At 39.0% G+C, this 15,335-nt stretch overlaps 1 protein-coding gene across 2 annotated transcripts in view; it reads left to right on the forward strand.

Moving 5' to 3' along the window:
• The first annotated feature begins 570 nt into the window (after positions 1–570).
• The window catches only part of LOC131793010 (sterile alpha motif domain-containing protein 9-like), a 36,253-nt gene continuing 21,488 nt past the window's right edge, over positions 571–15,335 (forward strand). Inside the window, exons 1-8 of one of the 2 annotated variants that reach the window (XM_066163116.1) lie at positions 571–726; positions 7,357–7,378; positions 8,434–8,522; positions 10,332–10,388; positions 11,524–11,596; positions 11,635–11,796; positions 12,438–12,683; positions 15,141–15,311. In XM_066163116.1, the coding sequence (XP_066019213.1) occupies positions 724–726; positions 7,357–7,378; positions 8,434–8,522; positions 10,332–10,388; positions 11,524–11,596; positions 11,635–11,796; positions 12,438–12,683; positions 15,141–15,311 (823 nt within the window). In that variant the 5' untranslated portion in view covers positions 571–723. The remainder of the gene's footprint in view (positions 727–7,356; positions 7,379–8,433; positions 8,523–10,331; positions 10,389–11,523; positions 11,597–11,634; positions 11,797–12,437; positions 12,684–15,140; positions 15,312–15,335) is intronic. The other variant, XM_066163117.1, reaches the window with a different exon arrangement.

Here is a 15,335-nt window from a genome sequence, read left to right on the forward strand (position 1 = left end):
TCGATTTGCAGATTTGCGATCAGCATTTTTCGAGCGATGAAGTCACAGCATGGATCCTCAATTATTGTTATACATTATTAAATACAACTATTTCTAGAAGGTACTTAAGTTATTCTGAAGTTTATTTCTAATCATCTATTCTGATGTGAAACTCCAGCACCTTTGAGTTATGCCGAGGACGACTCCAGAGTCTAAATTCCACGAACAGACCGCACATCGATTTACTTCATTTGCACGTGATGTGCTCGTTGTCAAAATAAAAAGAAGTTATTTCTTCCTGATTACCATCACCCGTCCAAATCTCTGAAATTTAAACCGTCAACTATCACTGATTTCTGGATTTCGGTTTTCCATCGCAAGAAGCGACTAAAAATTGCACCCAAGATCTTCACACGGCTTAGGTAATCCCCACTTCCTTCTATGTAACTGTGGAGTAGTCATGTCACGAGGAGCCAATGGGATGGTCCTTCTCAAACTTTACATGCTGTGTTGGCAAGTACGGGACACTAAAAAACGTATTTCAATTGGTCCTTTATGATAGCGATATTTATAGGCAAGTTCGTAATCTATGCGGGTTCGCTCAATATGCTGAGTTGCTTTGTAAACAATTTTAATCGCTGGATTGTGCGAAAGGGAGCAAGATACGTCGTTACACAAGGGTAATACGATATCAACGGGAAAATATGATTTTTGGACCAAAGTAAGGGGAGATTTTTCATTGAAATGGTAAGTTTATTACGAGACAATACACGACACAATGAGACTTGGCCGCGAGCTGATAAGTTCACAATACACACATCAGCTATCATTGTGACAAGAAGCTTTTTTGATAGCTTAAGCAAGTAAAAATTTTGTAACGGAGTGGAGATAGAAAAATCGTGAACAAAGACGGCGTATAATTGAATACTTTGCCTATTATAGTAGCTTCTTAATGACCGAACTACTTCCTCCATCGAAATCGCAAAATTGGCCTCCATCAGTCGACCTCATACAAAGGGATTTTTACTCGATAGTTCAAGAATGTCTTAGTTTCTTTTGTTTCAACAATATATCAAAGTCTCAAGTCTCAGGTATTTTTCTCAAGAAGAAAACGAATGAGCGAACGAGAGAACGAAATCATTCGTAACCGTGTTTGTCACACAACAAGATTTGTTCCGCTATTTAGGTAAACTTAAAATAAAAATTTATTCGTAAAAAACCCATATAATTATTTCTGCACTTGCCAGGAATCAGTTGTCTTATTCCAACATTTCAGCATCGAAAGGTGCTAAGGAAAGTTCTGAACAGAGAGTTTTAACAAGGATCTTGCGTAACAAGGAATCCAATATCCCACTATTTCTATCGTGCGAAATCGAAATCGAAAACAAACTCTATCTTGCAATTCTGTAATAACACATGGCAGTGATTGGGATAAAGTCAACCTTGGCTAAGTCATCGCATTCTCATCACAGTTCAACCAGTTTGACAATAGGACTATAAAATTGCGCTACCTTGCCCAAGTTTATCGATAACTTGCTAAAAGCGAGATCAGTACTTGCCAGATTTCGCCCTAAGGCAAACGTCACAGAAATTTGACGTGGGGGCACTCTTACAGACGACACAACACGATGTGAAATATTCAATACATTTGTTGATAGAAAAGAGGTCGCGTCTTTGTCTTAGCAAATTTCACACGTATGCAAATTTGTTCCACAGTTTATTCGCTGCACGCCACACAGTAGACGATAGTTTAGTCAATGACACATATTGATAAAGGGTGATTTTTGGTGAGGTGTTATATCTGTTGTTGTTATCTAAATTACAAAGAGCGCCAAAAACGTCAGTTTTAACCAAATCGGAAACGGCTGTAATTAATCTTTTTTGCATACGTCGTTGTGTGTGTTCATGCTGAGCATTCGTACATTTACTTTTCAGAAAGGAGTCACTGACTCCAGTGAACTAATTTCCATTGCCATTCACTAGCAGTTTGAAATAACTTGTGCATACCTGCTGGTTCCAAATATCAACGATTTACAAGTTAAAGTCTTAAAGGACTATGATTGATAGAGGACAGATCACCAATCAATAACGCTTCATATACAATCCGCAAGTCCTCAGTACTAGTAGTATGTACGCAGGTGATTCTAAAGCTAGAACAAACAAACGTGACGTTACGCAATACTCAAGAACGCCTTTTTATGGGGTTGAACTAGAACTTGAACTAGAATCTGATCGATCAAAATAGTTCCTTTGTTCTTCAGTGTCTTAAATCTCAAGCGGACAGACTCTGGAAATTGGCTGCTCTATAACCTTGTCCTTCACTCGAACATCGACCACGCGCACGAGCCCATCAGGGCTCAGATACTTTTACACGCTACGTCGTACTTCCATTTTCGTCTCTTAGCGTCAGGGTCGATGACTACAACAACATCTACCTCGTGAATGTTGTCTGTAGGGATAACATTTCGGTATTAATCCAGTGTGCGGTAAATACTTCATCATCCACTGTTGTCAATCGTGTCTCGTAAGCTCTTGCACCCTTTGCCAACGCTTCCTTGGGTTAAATGGTGAGTCATCGACACTCTCCGGGACAAAGTCGCCTTCCATCTGTCCGATCAAGAAATGGTTTGGATTCAACACGGGTTCGTCATTAGAATCGTCACTTACAGTTCTTACAGGCCTCCAATTAAGTAGTTTTTCTGCTCCGATTTTAATGGTCACCAACTCCTCGTCATTGACTTCTGCGTTTCCCGAGGACCGAAGATATTGCACTTTTAGCTGGCTTTATCATCGACTCAAAGACTCCGCCAAAATGCAGCGCAGCTGGCAGGTTCCACCTTAATGTTACTTCCCTTTTGGAGGTCGTGCTTTGTATCTTGTCTTGGTCGATCGCTTATACCAAATCCTTCAGCTCTTTTGACGCACTTTCAAAGTTTGTCCTACTATCAATTAACATTTTCTGAGGTCATCCTCTCCGCGCTGTCATCCGTATGAATGCATTAAGAAATACGTCAGTGTCTTAGGACGATGCCATCTCTAAATGGCAAGAATGTCAGTAAACAAAGGAATAAACACACGATAGCGCTCTGCTCGATATTTCCCCGTCCTTGCTTAGTCAAGAAGAAAATCAAAACTCAAAAGTTAAGGAGAGGTCTAGATGAACTCTAAAGTCTGATTCCAGGTAATGGTGCCATTTGCTGACCAGCTGGCTTCGATCCAAATCGTTTCGCACACTTCAGACACTCTCTCGTGACCCTTTGAACTTGTTCACTTGCATGGATCATCAAGTATTTCGCGCGTAGGTGATTGATTGTTTAAGGCCCATCTGATAATCTTCTGATTCGTGGCAGTACTTGACACTCAATCGTATTACTTCATCCCTCTAGGATAATTGACCGAACACTGGGCGTCGTAGGAATAATTATCTACAAATTGTTATCTTGTGTTCGATCTCAAAATGCCACAAAGGTGATTCCTCAGAAATGCATTGTGTATTCTGTACTGCACATAAAAATCACTTACTCAGGCGAATAAGCGCACGAGCATTCCCAAAACACGGTACGGTTCTTCAATCAGTAGATCAGGTAAAAAGTATGATGGTCTTTAATTGTTGAACGAGCCAGGTGAGCCATATTTTTATTGTATAATTTTGTTGTGCAGATTATCTTTAAATTGGAGAAATGAAAAAATAATAATTATCGAAGGGAAAGAAAGATATAGCTAACAGCGTGCAGGAAGCCCATCACTCGAGAATGCAAATTATGACACTGAGAGCAACGACTCGAGGAACGTTTTGAGTCGATATCATTTAAATTGCGTGATTTTTCCACAAATAATATATTAACGTATCAAGATTTTTTTAATAGTTGCTTTTAAAGCCCTTGCATTTGGCTACTGAAATATGTTCCATGAACCGATGAAAGACATAAAATGACGCGCGTGATTAGTGCCAATACAGGCCTAAATGCGGTTAGTTTGGCCCATCATATCTCTTAAACAAGCACAATGACCTATCTTCTTTATTGCATTTCTGAAAAACAGTCATTGGTAAGGAAATTTTTTAAAAAAATTGATCACTAATTTTTTTCTTAGGAATCATCTTAACCAATACTGGACTTAATAAAGCTAATGTACTTTTCTGCATCTGCTTCTTTCTTTTCAGCATATCCATCTCAGTATGCGCTTTCGGAATAACAGTTTCTTCAGCATCTTGAAGCTCCAACGGCGTATGTTTGCCTTTCAATCTTTGATCGGCTGGTCTTTTACAAATCTTCTATAATCGGTGCCCTCAGGTTTCACTCTTACGAGAGACAAACTAAGCTCCTCCTCCTAGATTTCACCCGATACCATTTTGAATACCTTGTTGGATTTTTTGGTTCTTTTCTTTGGCTCTTTCAAACACCTCGGGATTTTCACAAATTCAAGGTCGTTTAACTCTCGAAACCACTTAATCCATTCATGCTGATGGTGTATTGGAAAAGAATCGTCCCATGCTCCAGTTTCTAGCCATGTCTTCTGCATCAAGAACTTTGATCTGATTATGTAGGGCGACAAGATACCTGGTCGCTCATAGACCGTAGCTGTCTTTTTTAAACGAGGCGTGCCGAAAAAGAAGTTGCCATCTGTAGCACTCCACAGAACACCTAAGGTCTTCGTTGTCTGCAACTCCCTCTATCTCGAAAGCTGTCTTCCTCCATTATGTCAGCAATCGTTCGATACCCTGTTCCGAATGTTGCATCCTACCTTGTCACCCTATTCAGTTAGCTGCCTCCTTGTTTCTTTAGCCTCATCTACCGTGAGAGCCGAAGGCATCAGGTCATCTACGTAGCAGTGATCCAAAACTACTTTACCTGCCAATGGGTACGTATTTAGATTAAGTTCTGCATTTTTTGCCAAGCAAATTGGAAGCGAAAGGACAAGAACAAGATAAAAGTTTGGAGTTTGCACAACCTGGGCTTGTCATTCCTGTCCAAGTTGCTATACAGAAATCTTTGCAGAGGCCTGACAACTGGCCTGAGAATTAGTTGATGGTACATTTGAGTAACATCACCAACCAAGGCAAATTATTCCTTCCTGAACTTCATTAAATTGTTCACAATGTGACTTTCATTTAGGACCTGGTAACGATTCCCTCTTCAAACTCTTTCCGTCTTGCTGTGCGGAACCGTCGAATACGATTCGAAATTAATTCGTAGATTTGTCTGGACGAACAACTAGGAAGTGTAGAAGAAACTATTATGACGAGGGTTTAGGCTCCTCTTCAGGGACTTCTCAAATGTAGCCTTTCTTTATGTAGTCTCCAATCACCGATTGTTACTCCTAAGCAAGTTTTTCATTCTGTTTGGACTTCTTTTCAACTGAGCGAAGAAGCTTTTCAGTCGTAGGCCGATGTGATGGCAAATTTAGTCTGTCATGTTTCCACGACACCACAACTTCGTATCTTTCTCCGGTGAATCTTATAGATTCTTTGACTTTGTTAAAGGCTAGCTTCCCGTCTGAGGTCAGCCGTCGATTCACTTGGGACGTGTTGTTAGTAGCCTCCAGGCTCCAGAATTGTTTCATTCGGTCGTTAAGTCCTCATCCATTGCTATCTGACGTCTGCATACGAAATGCGGAGAAGAATCCTGTATTACATGCATCGTGTCGCTCACACACGTCAATGGTGCTTATAGCTGTCCATCCTCGTGGACAAAGTCTGGCAATGGGCTCGCCGTCACCTCCACGAACTTCCCTCACTAGAAACAGCAGGTTGTTGTGGTCGGAGCCGATTAGGAAGTCGATTTTACTCCTCTTTCCACGTGTTGGAAAGGGAACGTTTCTTTCCACTGATCTTTTAACTGAAGCCAGTTGATAGGTTTCATTCATCCACAAATATTGTGCGATGTCTACGCAACAATAGTAGTGTCCATTTGACTGTCTTAACTCTCCAATCCAATCTCTATTATAGTCGACATAAGATATACTCTTTTGATCATTTGCAACTTTAATGGTCACTTTTTCTTCCACCACATCTTCATTGACGTAAGTAGTATCACTACTTCCTTCATCTAAAAGTAATTGACGTGCAAGCGCTTGGCCTCATGTTTCAGGATAACCAGAACGGTGCGGAGGGAACTTCTTTGCTGCTCATGTTCTTTTACTTTTTGATACGTACGTACTGGACCCATTCCCATGGACATGAGGTACGTCAGAGCTCTCCTCCATGACATCTGGTGAACTTTTCTTCTGGTGAACTTTTCTTCTGGTGAAGTACACGGTGGTGATGCCCCTTATACCCGTCAATTTCTGAATCTGTCGCTTATATCCTCCGTATTTTCGATTTAATCTCGCTCTTGTTGCTTGGGAAGCCGCCTCTGAATTCTGTAATCCTTTCACCGTATCTGCCACCTCACCTTCCACGCAACTCTCCAGCCGTAGCATTTTAAAATGCGGTGACAAAGAAGTTTCATCTACGCAACTTAAAAACGCTGCCCACCACGTCAGATATTTCATCTTGTCGCCCGAAAATTTAGGAATCGGAATTCGTCGTTTTCTTTACACAAGTTTTAGGGATGCTCCTGTAATTCCAACAATTCATCCCGTCGCTTTCCGATTTCTTTCAATCCTTCCACAACTATTCATTTCATCAGCGCTTCCAGGGACGATTCTACGGCTAAGTCGTTCAAATATTTCGCGGGACGTAATTTAAACAGGCCGATTTTGGCCGTGTACCTGACAGATTTCTTCTGTCGATGAGGACCAATTCATTAACTGAGAATTTTGTTTAATGAAAATTAGGCCAATTGTTTGTTTTTGTAGTGACTCAACGCATTTTTTCATCTTGAGTGCGCCAACGCCCTTTACAATCTTCATTCGGATTGTCTATTCTTTCATTTTCATTCGTTAACAAAGTCGACTTTTCTTGTCAGTAAAGGGCCATGGTGTTTATATAATAAACAAAATAATACATGGTTGCTTGTAGATATGAAACTTTTCTTCTTGTGTTCAACTCGCCATCTCACTCGTGAGCTATCTAGTTAAATTGAACTTGAAGAGAAATTCCATATCTACACGAATCCATTTAGTATTCTCTATGTAATTAAAAAGGGAGAGGGCACTGGAGACAAATATTTCGTCTTCGTATGATGATCTTGGACAAAGCTTCACATACAATCGTGAGACCAAAGTTCAAGTATGTTCGCACGTGATTCTAAAGGTAACATAAACAAACATGACGTCACGCAATACATAATAGAGAATCTAAAAACAATATTTAATGATTATACACTTGTATTAAGCAAAGATAAGCACCTAAATATAACAGAAGGTAATGTGAGAAGAGAGTGTATTCATAATAATTCATGTTCGTGCTAATTCAGAGGTTTGATTAATTTGCAGGAGCCGATGGATCCAGATTCAGGTAAGCTATGTAGCTATCATGATCATATTGGATCATACACGCCAAGTGGAGAACGCTAAATTTTTTTTCTGTGTGGCCGTTGCTATGCATTTGAAATTATTTTCGGCCGTCTCCAGAGTGAAAACCTCTCTATAGCCAAAAATGAATTTAAAAATAGATTCTGACACACTTGAATAGCATAGATGCAACTTTTAATCATATTTTTGATAAAATGGTAATAGGTATGCGATGAATCTTTCTAAGGTACCACATACTATTGCATTGTTATAATTATTGCATCAGTATTAGTGAGATAAAACTGCATCCTACATGTATGAAGTGCTTTTAGCATTCATGGCAATTTCAAATTTAACAATTTATCTTCCATACTTTTTAAAGTAGAGGTTGCAACGTATACAACAAGAATAATGCAGATAGGAAAAGTCACACGAATATTTCAAAATTTAAATGTTTTCATCGGCGTGAGTTGTAAAGGCTCCCATGCAACAATAAAAAAAACCTACTTGACCAAGGATGAATGCGCACCTCCCTTAAAACCAAAGTGACAAAATTTACTTGTAAAATAAAGGTACAAGAGGGTAGTTATTAGAAAGAACGTCAGATGTAAAATACAGACATATTACTAAAGGAGTAGAGGTTTTTTTAAGGTATGCTTTAGAAAGCTTTTTTCGGATATGCATTATCATTTTAAGTTTTGATGAAGCAAAAGAAAAAGTCGAGGTTCCATGCTTATGATTAACCCTTGACCACTAAAAATTTAAGTTGGCACCAAACCTAATTCATACACACTTAAAAGGCAGTATATGTTTTAAATGTCACAAACTATTAAATTAAAAATCTCTTATTTAGCTTGCATAGCTAAATCAACGAAATTCGAAAAGGCTTGAAAGAAATATGACACTTTTAATCCAGCCATTTCGTAGTTCCAAGTAAGTGGGTAAGAAAAGGGGAGGAAAAGAAAAAGTAAGTAAAGAATTAAGTAAATTAAGTGAATTAATTAAAAAGTATTAAAGAATTAAGTTTGTAATTAGACGTGTCAATTTGATTATTCCCAGATGATCCTGATTATCACACAGTCTGTGCTGCCCTTGAGGAGATTAAGCTTGCCTTCTTGAAACCTTTTTTTAAGAAGCACTGTCTCGAGGTATGAGAGTGTTAGAATTTATCTTACTTTTAAAAGTTAATGACTGAAAAATGAATAATGATCTGTAAATATTCACACTCCGAATCCAGTCGTTATACCTATAAAGAGGTTCACGCCTCCGGGAAAGTTTGAAAGACTATAACAAGCTACAAATGAATGCAGCGATCAACAAACTGGTGATAAAGCGACCGTCTCTAGATGACAAGAGCTTTCGAATGGAATATTTAGTCACTTCTACATTCTTTGATTTCATTTTGTCATTTGTACGACCTTAGCCCGGGAAGAAGCCTTAATTATTAGCACTGTAGCACGAGCGATTCTTTGCCCGCGGGTAAGCAACAGTAGCTGACGAGAGGTCTGCAAGTGGTCTGGCACTGATAATGAGGGCCTTGCGAGGACTCCAATGAACGCAGCGTTCTAATTGCTGTAAAATTGTAGGTGTCATCATGACACAGACCAGCGAGTTATTATTCGAGCTTCCGCAGGAACCGGCTATAGCGGTCTAAAAATGCAAGCTGTCTTATCTTGCGGTCGCCAAATCTGCATTGTTTTCCCAGGAAGAGAATCGGGAAACTGAGGATTGGATTCGTGCACCTACCCTGTTAGGTTCGCCTGGTTTGGCTCTGTCCCCAATATCATGTCATTGGCTTCTTCTCAAATATCTTGGGGGTGATATAAAGGCAGAAATTTTAGCCTGACTACGTGGAGTTTTCAATATAATTCAAAATAGTGTCGGTCGCCGTGGGCTAGAATTATCTGGTTGTTTTTTCCTCCTTTTAACTCCTTCCTTGATCAAAATAAACCGGTGTAGGCCTTACAAAAGAAGAGGAAATGTGCGTAAGAAGTCATGCACTCAATTGGAAAGAAAAAGGCTTTCAAGTCTTTGATAGATATTTGTAGCGCCGCGTGAGTTGATTTTTGCGTACCCATTTGGCTGCCATATGGCTATATGTTACAAATATTTGGCTACTGGTTTACCATGTTTTGAGGTTTTAAGATTTCATTTGATTTGATCTTTTTAAGGAATTCTATCTTTTTTCAAGATTATTTCGCTTGTCTGTTTTGGCCATATTTTACACATATTTGGCAACTTATTTACGATGTTTTCATGTTTTAAGATTTCATTTGATTTGATCCTTTTAAGGAATTTTATCTTTTTTCAAGATTGTTTCGCTTGTCTGTTTTGGCCATATTTTACACATATTTGGCAACTTATTTACGATGTTTTCATGTTTTACAGATTTCATTTTGATTTGACTTTTATTTTTGTCACGCAGTCACCTTGTGATCTATGTTTTCATTTCCCTTGCGTCTTTGCAACTTGTTTAAGTGCTCTTCAACGAAGTCAGCGCTAGCTACGCACACTAGTTATTACGACTTTGCGTGTAGAATCGCCTACTTGTTACACACCAAATCCCCGAGCAAGCTCGGGTTAACGCTTCAATAGCGTCTAGTTGACAATCAAATGCAAACGTGGTCTCCTATTATCCAAACGTTGAAAACTATTGATCGAAGCAAAGAATGAAGTACCTAAAGACAAAGTCGATTTAATTTAATTATAAAAGACGAACAGAGAGAAGCATTAATTGTCTTCAGAGATGTATATGTAGGAGAGTTAAAAAATACACCATAAAGCTTATCAACCTTTGTAAGAATCTTTTGTAGAAATGCTCCGTTGCCTGAAGACTCTTGTCCCACTGTTTTCTTGTCCTAAAATGTTCATCCAAGCTCTGTATTTGCTCGATTTCCACATTGTGTTGTAAAGAGCTACGATGATTGATTAATTGTTCTTCCATTCTCATCTCGCAGGATGAAACGCTAAATCTCATGAAATCCGAGGAGGAGCTAATAAAAGTTTTAGTGGAGGTATGATTGTATTCTAGAATAAGGATTTGTAAAGAAATGGGCGAAGACTAGTTATATGTACTAGCTGTGTCGAAATAAAAATAATGCTAGGAAGGATAAACGATTCGTAGGTATGCAAATAGAGATATTTCATTGTGCACGGAAGAATGCGAGTTGTGTTACGAGCTGTGTTACGGTCTTAAACCCGAAGTTTGATGGGTAAGGATGAGTTCAGGCCAATTCGCTATAATTTTGTCCGCGCGGCTGGCGCTTCGTGGCGGAAGTTTTCATCTGCGAGGCTGGAAAAATAATGGGAAGGAGAAACACCAGAAACCCTTCGATCAAAAGATATTGAAGAAGGTTTGATATCTTTGAATTTATCATTCTGGTAAGGACATCATTGTTTAACTTTTTTAAGGAGGCTTCATAGGGTTTTTTGATCACGCGAGATCTGGGTGCGAGCATAGCGTGAGCTTTAAGTGTCCACATGCGAAACAAACATGTCGCCTTGATACGACCGCACGATCGTTATCTGAAAAGGCGTGTTAAAAACAGTTTAACACAATACAGGTTTTATGTGATAAAATCTAGGGTTTTCAAATTTTTCATTTAATTTTAAATGTTCGGCAGGACAAATTTCCCAAAATTGTGAAAATTTTGAGATTTCACCGAAAGCCAAATTTTCACTGGCGAGCGCCTCCATTCGTGAAGCCTTAGCTTAATAGCAAACTGAAAATAATATTAACTACAACAAACCATAATCCGAATCTTACTCATCGCCCTTTCTAGAAAAAACAATACGCCGGCGCGTGCGCCAACATTGAGCAAAAACCCTATGGAGCCTCCTCACTTAAGTTAGATTGTCTAATTAACAAATAGATTCCAAGTCGCCGTGCGTCTTTTCAGTAATGGATCACAGAGGATGTCAAAATGTGGTAAGAACTGATGTTCTTACCACATTTTGACGTCCTCTGTGATCTATTACTGAACAGACGCACAGCAACTTGGAATCTATTTGTTTTATATAATAAAGAATTTATTGCGGGACACTTATTAGGGTGTGGCTTAAACTTTATTTGTCCTTTAGAGATACTGTTTCTCAAAATATAAGAAATGTGAACGTACTAATTTTCTGAATTTTTTTTTATCTCTCTAGAATTTGGGTTTACCCTTCGGTCAAGCATTCAAATTTAGCAGGAACTGGTTTGAGAAGTACCATAAGCACAAAGGTGAGAAGATAAGCGCTTATGTTTTAGTTCTCAAACAGAAACAACGTCAATCAACAGCCAAAAGGAAAGCAAAAACGTTGGTGGAAGCACTGTGAAAATTAATACTAAAGACGGGTCTTGGGGTAGTAAACGTGCCTCAAGAAATCAAACTGAGGAAAGTAAGAGTTTTCACACAACAGATGAGATTCAACACCTTGCAGGTAAAGGGGAGGAACGGGTTTTCATCAACAGGACCAACAGTTCTCCGAGACTTTACAAGTGCGAATCAACATACGATGACAAGAAGGACATGTGTGAAACATACTCTTCTTTGGGTGAATCAAATTCAACTTAAGACGTTTCTTTCGAATTTCCAAATAATTCATTAAATGTGGAAAAGGAGCAATTGAAAGATACAACTTCTAACTTAAATAAAAGAGTCAAGGCTGAAAGCAAGATTGTGAGCCCTGAAATACACCGATGTGGTGAGTTTAAGATTAACCTTAGAAACATTTAGTGGCATAAACTGGAACCAGATTTCATTGTTTTATTCTTATGGAGAAATTAAAGTTACAGTCTGTTTCCCAATTTAAATTAACTGTAAACTAATGTTAAATGAGACCCGTGCCGAACTTAATTCCATCTGAATCAGAGCCGTGGTTCCGCCGTGCTTTAATCGAACCTAATTGCAATTAAGTTCGCCACGGCAGAAGTACGTCGTCTGAACTGGGCCTGAGTCTTTAATTATCTATTGAATAGCTTTTTGGGTTCCAGCTCTAGGGGAGAAAGAGAGAATGGTTGCAATCAGGTTAATTAGGTGCTTTTCTGGCTCAACCATGGCTGCATAATTCTGTCTTTTCAGAGGACCGAGAAAAGAGTGCTAAATTAACCCTAGACAAAGATGACATCTCCGAAGTGCAGAACGGGAACAGGAATTTAAGCATAAAAACTTTGATGATAGAAGAAGGAGTTGTTATTCAAGACCGTCCTTCCAATGATACTGAAGAGCCTGTAACCAGTCAGTGGCTGAAATCCAAGCAGGATGCAGGGGAGCAGAAAACGTGCGAAAACACAAAGACCGATGCGCGTTTTGAAGTCTTTAAGGAAGGTATTTCAAAATAGCTTTTTTTTGATGATAGGATGTTTTTGAAAGCTACTAAATTGTGGAACTCTCTGGATACTCTTTAGAGGGTGTTATTCCCACAGAATGTTTCAAAAATAGCCTGGTAAAGATGAATTTAAGTATCAAAATGTTTTTCCGAAAAATAGGTAGTGTATATTCATCGTGGTAAATAACACTTCAAAAGAGAAATAAAATCGTTTGTCTCACAATGTGGTCACTTCGGATGTAGATCGCGATATTTCGACTGCGCACTTCCAGTTTTCTTCTGGCGATGATGTCGAGTAAGTGGTGCTCAGCTGTTAGTAGATGGAATTCCACGGCTGTGATTGGTGCATCTTTCTGATCAGTTTCCCTCTGTGGTCCGCTGCCGCACGGCTCCTTGCTGTTGCGTTTTTTTGATCGTCGGCATCTAGACTTCTGGGATTTCAATTCCACTGTCCCTGTTGGTGTTGTGAATTACTTCTTTTACCGTGCGTGTGTAGAAGTGGAGATCACTGTCAATAACCTTTACTTTGGTCTAGAGCGGGTGGTGCCCGGTGTTGTTGGTGTGCTCTGACACGATCGACGGGGGTCTTCGATCCACATCTGAACTGGCCACATCGAGAGACAAACGATTATATTTCTTTTTTAAAGTTTTTTTTCAGTTTTTATTTTTGTATTTCACGACCTAAAAATGAGCTTAGACGAGGAATTTTTTATTATATATTGTGTTTTCATACCACTACCACTGCTCAGCACTAATAACATAATTTTGACATCTGCACCTGATAGCTGATATCAAAATTATGATATTAAGAACTCTTACTCATTAGATACTACCATACTTTATCAACCTTTTGGCTTGATATAACACGGTTTGCTCTTGCTTTTGGATTTCTATCGAAGCTTAAACTTTAAATGTAGACGTCCTCGAAGGTTCTGGCAATGATGATAAACACGTAGAAAATAAGACCCTCGAAAAAAAATAAAAGAAACTAGTAATAAATTAAAGCAAATTACAACCAGCATGAAAGAGCTTTTGGACAGTTGTAAAAATATTTTCTATACTCGCTAGAAAGGCCTCAAAATGTCAAATACCGTTTACGCTATCTCTACCTACACCCACCGACAAAGAACTTGGGGCAAGCACTGTTAAAAAACAGGATTTTGACTTCGTAATGATTATGAAATGTTTTTTGCTGATCTCCGATGTAGTCACTTCCGATGTAGTCACTTCCTATGTAGACTGTATGCTGCGAGTCTTAGTCAGTTGATGAGGTCCAAATGATCCAATAGCCTGCGTAGCTGACGTTTTTTTTTCTTTTTGCTCTTGAAGAAAGTTATGGCGGCTATGACCCAAAAGAGAGCAGCAGAGTTTCGAGTGTAAAAGGTTTCCTCTACTATTTTCCTCCCCAACCCTCTGGTAGTTTAACTTTTCGTTTTTACGCTTGCGCTGCTCAATTCTTCAAAGCGCGCACAAGACCGCCAGCTTCCAAGACTATGCTCTAACAAAAAGCTAACCTTAAAACGTCAGCTTTCTAACGGTCTCTTTAGGCTGGTTTTTCAATCTTTTATCAACTTTCAGTTGATTATCCACGAAATATTTCACTTGCCCTTTAATGAAGCACAACTGCTTCTTGAGACTGAAACTAACAGCTTAACTCATCGACCGCTAAGTTCTTGATTACCCGCTAAGTACTTGATTAATAGCCATTCCTGAAAAGGAAACGTGCCACTTCATTGATAAACATGACGGTGGCTTCACTCTTGTCCTCATGGGCTTTCGTTTTGAAGATCCTCGTATGCGCGTAGTCGCGTATCCGCGCGTAACTTGACCAAGCGGCTACATGTTCTCTAGGCTGGATTTTATTCGTGATACAGCTTTGAATTACTTAAGTAGTCTGCACTTATTCTGTAAAAACAGCCTGTCTCATGTGCCCTAAATGTATATCACACATTTTCGGTTTGGCAAGGAAGTTCATTTCTGATCACGATATGATAATGTAACACAAAGGTTAACTTATACTCTAATCACACTAAGACGATTATAAAATATTTTGTAACTTATGTTAATAAACACAAACACAGCATCAGGAACGGGCATCTCGTTTATTGATGCAGGATACAACGAGCGTTACATTGTCATAAGGAAAATACAGTAGTGAATAAACACAAAAGCAAAGTTGAAGGAGACGCCTTCGAGTGGCTCTTGCATAACTTACAAAATCTTAAATAGCCTAGTAGCCCCTAGGGATTCATCATACTTGCAAGCACGCCTTGAATGCTTCTACAGTTAACACGAATCATACATGATGAACTTCAGTGTCATTAGCAAAACGTTGCAAAAGACATAAGTCAATTTACCAGTCAATATATATATCGCTTGCTTAAAAGAACAAGGCCGGTAAAAAGAGAAAGAAATGTAACTATTGGGTTGACGTGTTTATTTGGTTTCTTGCGAAGGGACAAATCAACACCAAAATACAACATATGACACTGCTTTGTATGTTATGTGTGGCAATGAAGAGCAGAGCACCAAAGAAGACGTGAAGAATTTATTCAGAACAGCCAGCTCTTCGATGGAAATTGAAGATAATCCGGACCAACTACCTACAACTGAGGAACCTGATCAAGGTATGGATTCTAGAGGTAATTAAA

The sequence above is a fragment of the Pocillopora verrucosa genome, chromosome 3 (genome assembly GCF_036669915.1).
Source record: "Pocillopora verrucosa isolate sample1 chromosome 3, ASM3666991v2, whole genome shotgun sequence".
Lineage (NCBI taxonomy): Eukaryota > Metazoa > Cnidaria > Anthozoa > Scleractinia > Pocilloporidae > Pocillopora > Pocillopora verrucosa.